At 44.9% G+C, this 12,996-nt stretch overlaps 1 protein-coding gene across 2 annotated transcripts in view; it reads right to left on the reverse strand.

Moving 5' to 3' along the window:
* MTMR4 (myotubularin related protein 4) overlaps window positions 1-12,996 on the reverse strand; it is a 76,211-nt gene that overhangs the window by 19,796 nt on the left and 43,419 nt on the right. For both annotated transcript variants that reach the window (XM_083172044.1, XM_083172042.1), the window contains 7 exons: window positions 7,040-7,156; window positions 6,077-6,159; window positions 4,691-4,857; window positions 4,366-4,462; window positions 2,550-2,663; window positions 1,811-2,010; window positions 578-706 (listed from right to left, as the gene is read on the reverse strand). In XM_083172044.1, coding sequence (XP_083028170.1) covers window positions 578-706; window positions 1,811-2,010; window positions 2,550-2,663; window positions 4,366-4,462; window positions 4,691-4,857; window positions 6,077-6,159; window positions 7,040-7,156 — 907 coding nt within the window. The remainder of the gene's footprint in view (window positions 1-577; window positions 707-1,810; window positions 2,011-2,549; window positions 2,664-4,365; window positions 4,463-4,690; window positions 4,858-6,076; window positions 6,160-7,039; window positions 7,157-12,996) is intronic.

Consider the following 12,996-nt stretch of genomic DNA (forward strand, 5'->3'; position numbering starts at 1 on the left):
GAGTACCAAAATCCTGCCATCTCCTTCATCCAGCAGGGGACACTGGAACGTAGACTTTACAGTGGGGATGTCCCACAGTTCCCATCCCAGGCAAGAGAGCGCTGAGAACCCTGCAATACCACACAGCCAAACTGGGAAGCAGTCTGTGCCAATCCGTGCAGGACTATGTTGAGCCATTCAGCTGGACACTTGCCCAGAAGTCCTTGGCATACTTTATAGGGTGAGTAATCGCACAATGTCCCCTACATACAGAAAGCTTTCACCAGCTGCACATGGCTACAGATTTTTGCAAAAATGTATCGGGAACTAAAATCAGAAGTAGATGCATTTGCAAAGCAACACACAAGAAGCTTTGCCATGCTGCCCACTAAATGGCAGAAACCGGTGCTTGGGATCTCATCACCACACACCAGCACTGCACATGCGGCCAAGCCGCCAGTTTGAGAGGAGCCTAAGACTGGTGGCACTCATGTACAAAATCCCGGATGTGACTCGTGAATGCTGTGTCAAAGGGGTATAAATAACACATTCTCTTTGAGGACAATGAGCTTAGCAGAACTATTTCTTGATTGGTTACCTTCACATTCGCAGCCGCCACCTTTCGCTCTGTTGGCAACAGCAGCTGTGTAAGATCGCGCATCCAGGATTAAGAGTTTCTGAGGTGCCCCGCTGCCCTCAAAGCCAGGGCAGGCAGTCAGTGAGGAATCTGAAAACAACATTCAAACCTGTTTATACCTTTACAGAGATACTATATTAATGGTACACTCCTGTGATCTATAAATACAATATACTTTAACATTGGTAATCCATTATAATGATCTACATTATTGTCAGCGAGTGTGGAGCTTGGTGATTTTATTTACACAATGTGGTCGCATACCCCTTGCACCACAAATCTGGGAATGGCGGAGCAGTTCTGCACTCAGAGCCTGGGAATGACAGAGCGCATTTCTGGGGATGCAGTGCAGGTGATTAGGGTTTTTATAGATTTTGCTTAATTATTTTTTAACTAACCTTCTTGTGCTCCCCTGTGTAAACTCTATTTTAACCTGTGTCAGCTATTATCACAGTAGTTTTGCAGCATCAATGCTTAACCACTTCAGTGGTACACCCGGAAATTTTCCGTGCTCAGCTGCGCTGCCACAGAGGGCTGTCCCGGATAATCTCTGGGCATACCACCAGCAGGTAGGTGTGCAGGCCAGTGGTGCCTCCAGCTGTGCACCACTGGAACACCACCAGTGGCACCCTCCTGCTGCTCCCCCCCTCCTTCCTGTAGCTCCCGCCGCCATTATTATTGCATCAGTGACCAGCTGGCAGGAGCTGCTTGGGGAGGTTCAGGAGCAGTTGGGAGTTCAGGTACCCGAGCCCCACCGAACGTGGCCTGCCACATGGTCACTGATGTAGTGCGAATAACGGCGACAGGAGGGGGGTGTCGGGACTGGCTGCTGCCCTTGAGTGGGGAGTATTGCTGGGGCAGGACAAACCTGCCCTGGTAAGTTTGTCCTGCCCCAGAAAATCCCACGACTCAAGGGGTTAATGACTGCCTCGCCTTTAACAGCCATAAGTAAGCTGGCAGGTGAACTTTAAACCAGTTAGCATATCTCAGAGTTTAATTCTGATGTTACAGCAGTTACCAGGTGAGTATGACTTGCAATAAAATGGGTTCCAATTGGGTGGGCTGCAGGTTGGATTGCATTGATGAATGTATGAAATAAAACCCCACTGTTTATTATGGGGAGTGCTGAGCTCTTATGATATAGATAGATGACAGCTGCATCGGATAGTAGTATCGTTTGTAGATGTGTCTTACCAAAGTCTGTGTCTGCATTCTCATTTCCCTCATTGGTGCTTTTGCTATTGATGTTGGCAGCAGCCGCACGTCCTCCTGGGTTCAGGGCACAGGACTTTGCGATGGAAGTGACCAGGTACTCATCATCGGCATTGCGCCAGCCCCACCAACTGATCTCCGGCTGACTGCAACGTGCTATCACCGCCCCTGTTCGCGTATGTCTACAGACATGGTATACAGGAGACAATTCTGGGATAAGCTCCAAAGTCAGGTACAGTAATGTGTAAAACAAACCCTTTTTCAATTCATTATAATCCTCTAACCCTCACCACGGCCTCTACATCAATCATTGTAAACTCATGATAAACAGCGGTACACAAATGGCATTGGGTTTAATTCAGATCCCATTGGATCTGCGAGACACAGGAGCAAAGTACAGAAGTTTGGTACTTTGTATATAAGTTGGCCTGGCACAGCATGTGCAGTACGGGTCCCGGATCATTGGACGCGCTACAGCTCAGGCTGATGTCAGCATTCCACTACTAGCACCAAGATGCCAGCGTCTGTATTCTGACTTCCGGAATCCCGTCCGTCCAGATGCAAATCGTGTCCCATGACAGATAGGACATTAGTCACCGTTGTTCAGTATTGTTTGTTTTAATCATATTTCTTTGTAATTATATGTGTATCTATAGCTCTACTGGAGTAAAAGGGACCTAGATGTGAAGAAAAATACAATAAGGCATGGCCATATTAATACCTGTACACCACAACTGGAATCCTTTTCCATGATCTGAATGTAGCAACATTCTCCAGTTCCTTATCAGTGATCCAGACAGGAACCAGGAGCTTCTGAGGGTAACTTGGACAAAGTCTGTAAGGGATGACAGAACAAAGTAATCACCATTAGAACAATACAAAAACTGTGCTGTATTTATAGCTTTAGATAAACTATGAGCATGACATGGCTACAAAGGCTTGCTTATAACATCAAATAAGATGCTTGCCTGGAATGCAGGTGCAAAAATAGAAAAACCCAGAACACAAATACAGAAATGTTAGTTTAATATTTCTGATTTCTGCCTACATTTCCTGGGACCACCTTCATGTGCCCAGCATGAGGGGGGGGGGGGGGGAATAGGGCAGTGGTATTACTACCAAGGTGAGGAGGAAATGGATCACTACAGAGGTGTGAGGGGGATATGTGTCGCTTTAAAGGTTGGGGGGGGTGTGTGTGTGTGTGGGGGGGGGGGGGGGGGGGGAGAACATGTCACTGCAGAGATGAGAGGGGAAAATGTGAGTGAGGACCAATGAGATACAGGAACGGAGCATGGCTGAGTAACACTATGAACAGTCATCATTGTACAATAACAGCAAAATCCATAAGATTGTGCATTTCTGGGAACAATCAGGAGTAGAGTTGTGTGTAATAGGCACCTAGTACAATGTCATATGATCATAGAAAAGAAATGAAAATGTATCTCCCGCCATAAGCATTCAGCCACGCCCCTTTCCGGCTGTGGTATATAAACCTGTGGTGTCATCGCAAGATTTTGTCAGTGAGATGGAATAAATAGCCCCCTAAGGACTATATACAGCGAGTGTTCACTCCTGACTGTAATCCCTATAGCAAATAACTAAGATGGTGGCCATCCTATGCCATCCCTGAGGTGGCATCAGAGGAACACCCATCTGTCCTCACCTGCCCTGCTGTGTTAATAATGGTAAAGAAAACAAATTTGGGCACAGCACGGAAGTTAGGATGCAGCACCTAGGCCTTAAGGGGCCCATACACTGCTGCGACGTCTCTCAGCAGTGTTCGGACACCCGATACCCCTGCAGGGACGCATGCGATCCGATGTGATGGATTGCATGCGTCCATGCTTCCCGCCAGGAGGAACGGGTGGTCGGACGGCATGCCGGTCCGACCACCTGGTCGGGTCCTATGCGCACGGGACCGCGCATCGGACCCGACAGCATGTCAGGGAGGGTCCATTTGGTCCGATTTAATGGGCCAATTGGTCGCAATCGCCCGAAATCTGACCAGATAGCCTCAGTGTATGGGCACCTTAAGTATTGTCCATGGTTCCCTTTTGCTAAGGACATTTAGCAGCTGTCTAACCATCTATTGTCACTGTTTCAGGTCTCTTGCATTGGTCTCTTTAGCTGAACGGAGGGAAGAGGAGGGCTTTGTGACAATGGAGAGTATCCAATGCAGGGCACACAGGAGTGTTCCACAACCAGATAATGGAGCATGGAAGGAGACAAGGAGAGCAGGGTCTATTTTATTCCACCCTTGCTCCATCATCTGCTTTGGCATGATAGAGGTGCACCCTCCTGAGTATGTGGTCTCTCTCCGCCATACACCTACACCAGAGGAGAGATGGAATACTGTAAATGCTGCACATCTTCCCTTAGCTCAACAATACACTTACAGGATTCCAAACAGCAAACTGCTTCTCCCAATCCAATGGCAACTGTGAGATCGTGAGTCTGCAGCCATTGAAATATTCCAGAATGGTGATGAAATATATAAACAAAAATAGAACCCAACCTGTGTGACATCAGTTTCTTACTTGTAATTGTTGTTGATTTCAGACACTCTCCATGCGTTCTGCATATCAAATCCCATGCGCTGCAGCTCCATCTGAAAGCGATGCTTCACATGGTCACCTGAAATGAGGCCAGTCAGGGCAACGTATGTGATCAGCATGGTACACACTGTAATAATTATATAGGTTTACAGGCGGAATGTCTCAGGTGGAGGTGCCTGCTATAGGTATAAATCAAAAGCCACACGCAAGAAGGCGACAGCTCCTACTGGATGTGGCCATAGTCATCCATGTTAGAAACCACAAATTCAACTTTACGCATTCTACATTAAGAATGGGTGCAGTTTACCTGGGCGACAGAGGTGAACATGGTGCTCCTCCTCGTCGGTGCAGACACCCTGGCACCAAGCGTGGTAGGCAAATGCAAATAGATCTTCTTGTTTGATTGGACGCACGGTAGCTCTGCTCAGACGCTTCAGCCACTCCTGGCATTGCTTGAAAGTGGAAAAGTGACATCTACAAAGGAAACAAGGAATAGTAGGTTAGTGGAGCAATTCCTATACAACAAAAGCCTAACTGCTCCACACCTCCAGAGTCTAAACCACCTTCGTTCAGAAATATAAAGAGCATCTCTTTATAAGGGCTGCTGTGTCCATCTAGTGCAGTAAAGGCCAGAGGGAGGCAATGACACCTCAGACATTAGTGTAAGGGCACATGTACTAGCTCAAGGATTTCTGGGATGGGCAGAAGTAGGAGGTGATCATTCTAGATCAGGCATTCCCAACCACAGTCCTCAAGGCACACTAACAGTGCAGGTTTTAGTGATATCCAGGCTTGAGCACAGATGGCTTAATCAGAATCCCTCAGATACTAATTAAGTTACCTGTGCTCAAGCCTGGATATCTAGAAAACCTGCACTGTTGGTGTGCCTTGAGGACCGTGGTTGGGAATGCCTGTTCTAGATTGTCTGCTGTACAATAGCAATCCACTCACCAGGAATGGCTTGTTATTACTCCAACACACTACATAGGAACTATATGGCAGCAAGATTACTTTGGTTAAATTGATACAGCTGATCTACAGAACATTTTGGGTTAAACAGAACAGCCTGGGGGGAAGCAGGAGGTGCGGGACTGAGAATGTCCGTATTTAAAGCAGCAATTATTTAGAAGGCAAATCTCAAAATCCGGCTTCTCACAGACTATTACGTTTAGCACACAACGTTATATTAACTTAACCAAATGAATCTAGCTCCTTTGTTTGTGTTCTTTAAAGATTGCCTCTTCGTCATTTCACTGCTGGGGAATTTGTAATCATGATGTAAATGATGTAACGGAATCCCTTGGTGTACCAGGGCATTCTTGTAATGATCAAATCCCAGCGAGAAGGAGACATACCATTACCTACAACTATCAGCTGACTGATCCCCTGTGCACAATGAAACAACTGATAACAAGAGTGTTGCTCTGGGCCATAACATGCATCATGTGATCATTCCCTAGCCAATTATAAACGGTCCTCTATGGCAGGGAATGTCACTGTTTCAGTCCTTTCATTACATCAACTTTTAAAGCAGGACATTGCACGGTCCTGCGTTCAGTAATAAAAGGAACAGGGTGCCCTGAACAGCCCGGTTATGCTTTGGTATTTCAGATTCTTTGTTCTTTTGTTTTTCTTCAGCAGACAAAGGCTGTAGTGAGTGGCACCTATAGAAGCAATGACATGACACACATACCGCACTACTTTGGAGTCCTTGCAGATAATCTGTAGCTGGAACATGTCGCGGCTCTCCACAGTCTCAATCATCTTCAAAGGCACCTGCAGAGACATCAACCATTTGTCTTTCACAAACGAAGCAATCTCATCTAGAACATTACTGGTATTCGGCGTTTCGGGCGATTTCTATACTGAAGCAGACGCTAACGCAGACTTAAGGTGCCCATACACTTGTCCTTTTTGGGATGATGTTACCCGATCCAGATGGAACGGCCCAAACCCAATGTGTTTGATGTCCCGATGCAAGGTCCTGTGCGCATCTGACCTAAGCCGGAGGTCGGACCTGTTGCCTTTCTGACCTCCAACTCAGACCCCTCCCAGTGGCGAGTAGCGTGGTCGCATTCTATACATCACATGTGAATGGCCCATACGCTGCTCAGATACATTGCACAAGTGTATGAGCACCTTAAGCCCTTGGTATTACACATCTGGAATGAGGCACCATCAAAAACTCAGCTGTTGCTTGACAACACTGCGCAACTGAAGTCGATGCTATTTTTGCTTAGCAATGCACTGTCCTTTTGCAGTGGTTACTGGTGTGTGAGATATATATTTATATATATTTTTTTATTCTAGTTTCCAGACTGTGTAGCTGGCAGCCATACTTGTCTACTCTCCATAGAGATTTTGAAAAGGAGAGTGAATTGTAGGAGGACAGCACAACAAAATGATGCATGCGTATAAAGAGTTGAAACTTGCTATTTAAAAGGGGGAAGAAAGCAATGTGTTATTACTGCTTAAACGTTTTAGTAAAAATAAACACAGATACATACAAAAGATATATAGAGTGAATGGAGGGCAAACAACGATTAGATTAATGCTGATTTGGGATTCTAACATACTGTATGCATATCATATAGTTCCACACTAAGTATAGTACTGTGAAGTTACGCTTCCCAGTACATCCCCGACAGTAACTTACATTGATGACAGAGTCTTTGAACTTGATGTGCAGCCTATAGTTGGAGATTGCTATAACAGCATCATTAGCATTTCCTAAATACTCCACACTCTCGCCTGGCAGCACTTGGAAAGGTACCTACAAGAAACAGGTAAAAAAAGGCAGATGACAAAATGATCTTGTGGGGAGACATACTTGAATCCAATGGAAAATCATTAAAGTTGATTAATAATGTACTACCGCTTCCTCACGCTTATCTTAATCTAAGATGATCCCATTTCACACCGTGTTCTACTTTGCATGAACCATATACCTTTCCCCAGGCTTCCCAGAGAGGGAGACGTTACATGACAGCAGTCTGACGTATCAGCTCTGCCTCCATTTATAGGTAGAAGTTCTCAGTGAGCGCTGATTTGGTGCGCCAACACAGTTACTCTAGTAAATGTACACGGTATTGTATATTACACATCGTTCTCCAGATAATATTACTCATACACATAAGCCCCTGCGTCAGTGGAGCCTACTGTACATTTTACATGTTACCATTTAAAAGGGTAAATTCAGTCTGAAGCCAACATAACATACATGTATGTTGTTACTGGGTCACAGGAAACCCAGACAGAACAAACAGGGGCCAATGTAGAGATGAAGGGAAGTGGTGACATGCTTGCCTTCATACTGGTCTCGTGATCATTCCGCACTTGCACAGCCCTATTCTCAGTGCAAAAGATCTGCCTGAAATAAAAATCCAAACTCTGCTTAGCCCACAATGCCTTATTAAGGCCCATACACACTGAGCGATTTTGAGCAGAAAGCCTCTCAAACTTTAGCTGTGTACACGGTGCAATATCGCTGGCAATATGAGCTGAGCGACCATATTGCCAGTGATTTGTTTGTGCTGTAGCCAGGGCTGTGGAGTCGGTAGATAAATGTTCCAACTCCTCGTACTTCTGATGCCGACTCCTCGACTCCTCTGTATTAATATGCAAATGTATTTGATACATTCCTTGAAGGAAAGAAAGGCAACATACATATTATTACTACAGAAACTAGAGGCTGGGAAGCCAACAGTCTACTGTATTGAACAGTTTAAGCCATGCATGTCCAACGTTGGCCCTCCAGATGTTTTGAAACTACACATCCCAGCATGCTTTGCAATAGTTTTAGCATTCTCTAATAGCAAAACTGTGGCAAAGCATGCTGGGATGTGTAGTTTCACAACATCTGGAGGGCCAACGTTGGACATGCCTGGTTTAAGCAAAGGACAAACACAATGAAAACAAAGTTTTATTAATTTTTTTATTAATTAATTAAATGGCTGGACAGTAGCAGTAGGCATAAACATCAGGAACAGGAACTTTACCAGTTCAAAGATAAAAAACACATTATTTGGTTGTTTTGGGAACAAAAACAATAGGAAAGGTTCAGAAGTGTGGAGCATGAGTTCCGCATGCTTTGTGACGACAACAAAAATCAACGAGCCACAATCTCCGCTGGTTTGCTTGCTCGTCACTGTTCAATTCATGGACACAAGGAACGATTTCTTTACCGAATCGTTACTGGCGACGAAAAATGGTGCCTGTACATCAATATGAACCAGCGTAAGGAATGGCTTAGCCAAGGTAAACAAACGACCCCGCGCATGAAACAAGATCTTCATCTGCGTAAAAAGAGGTTGTGCGTATGGTGGGAGAGCTTGGTTGAATGAATTTTTCGAGTCTACACCTGGTGATTTCTACCAACGAGGTATTGAAAACCTTATTGAACGTTGGAAATAAGTTGTAAACTACAAGGGAGAATACATTTATAAGTATTGGTGCTCCGAATTGTGCGTTGCGTGCCATATAGTGAAGCACATGAAAAGCATGCTTTTTCGCGGTCACTTAACGTGTTCGTTTTGCGGTTACGTGAGGCACTGCATGCATTGCATTCTTACAGTAGAGAAGTCATTAATTATAATTTTCTGAGTCGGAGCATTGTTTGCCGACCCCGAATCCAGGAACTCGAAATTGCCTCCGACTCAGACTCCTTGACTCCGACTCCACAGCCCTGGCTGTAGCGATAAATCACCAGGTGTGTGCTCCCGTGTTTAGCCTGCTCATGGTCGCAGGAACTTTCTCCTGCGATCAGCTGTTTCCCTCTGCTGCTCCCTCGGCAGAGTCCCCTGTTCATCAGTGACCAGAGAGAACTGGACACTGAGCAATATATTGCACCGTACGTACACAGCTTTAGTATTTTGAGCAACTTTCAGCTCAAAAGCCGCCCAGTGTGCTTGGCCGCTCATCTGCTGGTATTACCAGCAGATGAGCGGCTTTGTGGATGGCTTTGGAAAGCAGTCCTCCCCTCCCGCTGACAGTGCCGGGCAGGGGGAAAGCTGCTCAGTGTGTATGCACTGAGTGGCTTCCCCCCCCCAGCAATAACAGCGGCCATCGCTGTCCATTAACGCTGGGCATAATCGCCCAGTGAGTATGGACCTTTAGATACAACCTTGCTACACTTAGCTTGCATGACCACAGCACTGTGGGTAAGGAATAATAACCACTGCGCCACCCACAGTACAATGTGCTACCAGTAACTGAACTATGCCTGCGCTTGTTCTATTCCAATAAACGTATGTGGAAAATGTAACTTCACTACATAGGCCACCAGAATAAAACAAGTTCTCATTCTCTAAATAAGGAAAGCAGCCATTTCTTCACAATGAATAAATGACAATAGCACAGTGGCTAGCATTAGGATCCTGGCTAGCCGGAGTCTGATTTCTGCATTTGGGGTTAGACCAGGGCTGGGCAATTGTGGCCCTCCAGCTGTTGATTAACTACACATGCCAGGATGCTTTGCATTAGTTTTGCTATGTAGCCATGCTGAAACTGATGCAAGGCATGCTGGTATGTGTAGTTCATCAACATCTGGAGGGCCTCTATTGCCCAGCCCTGTGTTAGACGCACGGATTTTGGATGTTCTCCCCACGTCTATCCTCTGGTCTTGGGGAAATAGCATTGAAAAGGTCCATTAAGCCATGGGGCTTGGCTGCCTGTACACAATTCTAATTGTACAGCACTGTATGTACAAAGAGATCTTAAGAATAACACAAAAACTGAACGGCCTTATAAAGCAGCCAAAGAACATCACTTAGACAGTAATAATGTAGGTGGCAAATAGTCACATACTGGCAAACAGGCCCAGCTTCATCGCAGCTGTGCCCCCAATATGATCAGAATGCTTGCAATTGTAGACAATACAAGAGACAAACCAAACCACAGCTCAAGGAAATTATTTCTGTGCATTCCCATGTTACTGATTGTCAGATGACCCCTATGTGCCTATTAGTGTGATCATCTACTGGTCACACCTATAAAGCATCTGTGTGACCAGTCACATTGCCTGGGCGCCATCCAAGTGAGGGAGCAACCAATGTAGGCTTGCCATCTTTTGCTTGGCTCCCAAACCTAGGGATATAACCAACCTGCACACAGATTAGGAAGGTAGAGGGGTTATGCGGACCCTGAAAAAGACCAAACAGTAAGATGGTTGAGGTCAACAAATTGGTTGATTTTCTATGTTCAGCTCAAATTGCACAGAATCTGCCTATGCGGTGAGGGGCCTTAGGAGCTACAGTTCTAGCACTGGGATGGAGGATCTAAATCGCTATTGCCAATTGTCATCTCTTTTAGAATATTATTTTATCATAACTTCCCAACATTAAACCAGGTGGATTTCAGATTAGGATGGTAACTGGACTGGACTAAATCCTGTAAGCAAGGCTGCAATTTTTTGCAGAGCGACAGAACCATGCTGCAATGCATTGGGGGGCAAATGTAACATGAGAGTTTCATTTGGGTGAGTCATTTTGTTTCTGTGCAGGGTAAATACTGGATGCTTTATTTTTTACACTTCAGTTTTGGACACACCCTGCCAAAATCTAACTCTCTGCACGTTATGATGCCCATACACTTGTGTGATGATATGCAATGTGATATCGCTCTTTGATTTCCCTTGAAGCTCCTTGTGCGAGAAATAACATCCGAATTACTTTTTTCCCCTCATTCGACATGCATACAATCATGCTATAGATTGCATACCCCATTTGACCTGAAATTGGGTCATGGAATGAGGGCAGGGCTATCTGGGGCCATATAAACAACACAGATCGCACTTGCGATAAATCGCTCGTGTTGAAACCCCACCTTTGATCATACATGAGATTCAATAAATATGTGCAGCACATGATCTCTTGAGAGGAGTCGACCAGCAGGCCCACGCATCGTGAAACACATTCTATGTGCATACATTCATATAATTTATCATACGGATGCGGTCGAAATCGGAGGATTGTATGCAATATCGCCCCCATGAGCAGGCATGTCCAGACTGTGGCCCTTTAGCTGTTGTGAAACTACACATCCCAGCGTGCCTTGCCATAGATTTAGCATCCCCTAGTAGCAAAACTGTGGCAAGGCATGATGGGGCTTGAAGTTTCACAACAGCTGGAGGGCCATCGTTTGGACATGCCTGACCTAGGGTATGGGCATCATAACATTTGCCTCACCTGCAAGTGCAGCATGGTTTTGTTCATCTGCAATTAGGCCCAATGTGTGCTGTACTGTAGATATGTCAGAAATGTACCAAGGGAGCACCATAGCTGCAGGTTTCATAAATACAGATTTAAGTGTGATGATATGTATCATCCTGATCTGTTCCTACCGGTCTGTAGGCGCTCGACCACATGTCCCTCGCTGACAGCAGATGGAGCTGAGAGACTATGGTATATTCTCTAATCTTGCCAAATTACTATAAGTGGGAAATATTCCAGTCATAATACAGCACAGCAATCGCAGGTGCTAAAATCGACCTGAGCACTTCCTACCACCCGAGAGACAATTACCCTACAGGTAGACCCATCACATGAGAACTGGTGCCATTACATTGGTGACAGGGTGCATATTCAGACGGTCCTTTGTGAACCGTCTCTGATCCCAATAAACAGAAACTACATTATATTCAAATGTTTTTGCGAATACAGATTTTCCCCATGATGAATAACGGATGCTTTGGTTTAGAACAGATCATTAAATAAAAACAAAACAAAAACGGTTTAAATTAAAAAGCAGTGGGTCACGGGTCACATTAAAATGCATTATGGGGACTACGTAATGCAGCTTTTGAGAGGAGACTTTTAAAATGTTGTCCTTTTAATGTAAAATGTGCCCTCCGAAGTGATTAACACCCTGCCCCAAAAATCTGAGAGTGGAAGCTAATTACATACACAGAATGTTAGAAAATGTGCTTTGTGATGTGAGGCTTGTCAGCGTTCCAGGTCAGAGTCATGGGAATGGAAGGTAATCAGTTATGGGTTCTCATCACACTGGGGATACACAAGCTCTTACAGGGTGTTGGAGGGGGGAATATGGGAAAGGAACAATCTAATTACATCTTACAAAAGGGAAGTATAAATGTAGACTATGACTAACTCTATTGAGGGGAAAAAAAAAGGATTTAGTTCATATAAATTTAAAAGTTTATGCAAATGTAACGTTTTCTACATTGCGTTGAATATAAATCAGTTTTCTGTAAAAACAAAAAACAAATTAACCAACTTCTGACACTTTACTTTCAATATATGTCAGTACACCCAGCAGTCTGATTTTGAACTGTATGTGGACCAGAGGTGCCCATACACCATGCGATTTTCACCCAATTTCGGCATTTGGTGCCGAAAAATCAAGTGAAATCGGCTTAAAATCGCATGGCTCTAACTGTGTGGAGTTTGTATATTCTCCCCGTGCTTGCGTGGGTTTACTCCGGTTTCCTCCCACAACCCAAAAATATACAGATAGGTTAATTGGCTTCCAACAAAATTAACCCTAGAATGTCTGTGTGTGCGTGGTAGGGAATATAGATTGTAAGCTCCACTGGGGCAGGGACTGATGTGAATGTTCAAATATTCTCTGTAAAGCGCTGCGGAATATGTGTGCACT

The sequence above is a fragment of the Crinia signifera genome, chromosome 2, assembly GCF_055691185.1.
Source record: "Crinia signifera chromosome 2, ASM5569118v1, whole genome shotgun sequence".
Lineage (NCBI taxonomy): Eukaryota > Metazoa > Chordata > Amphibia > Anura > Myobatrachidae > Crinia > Crinia signifera.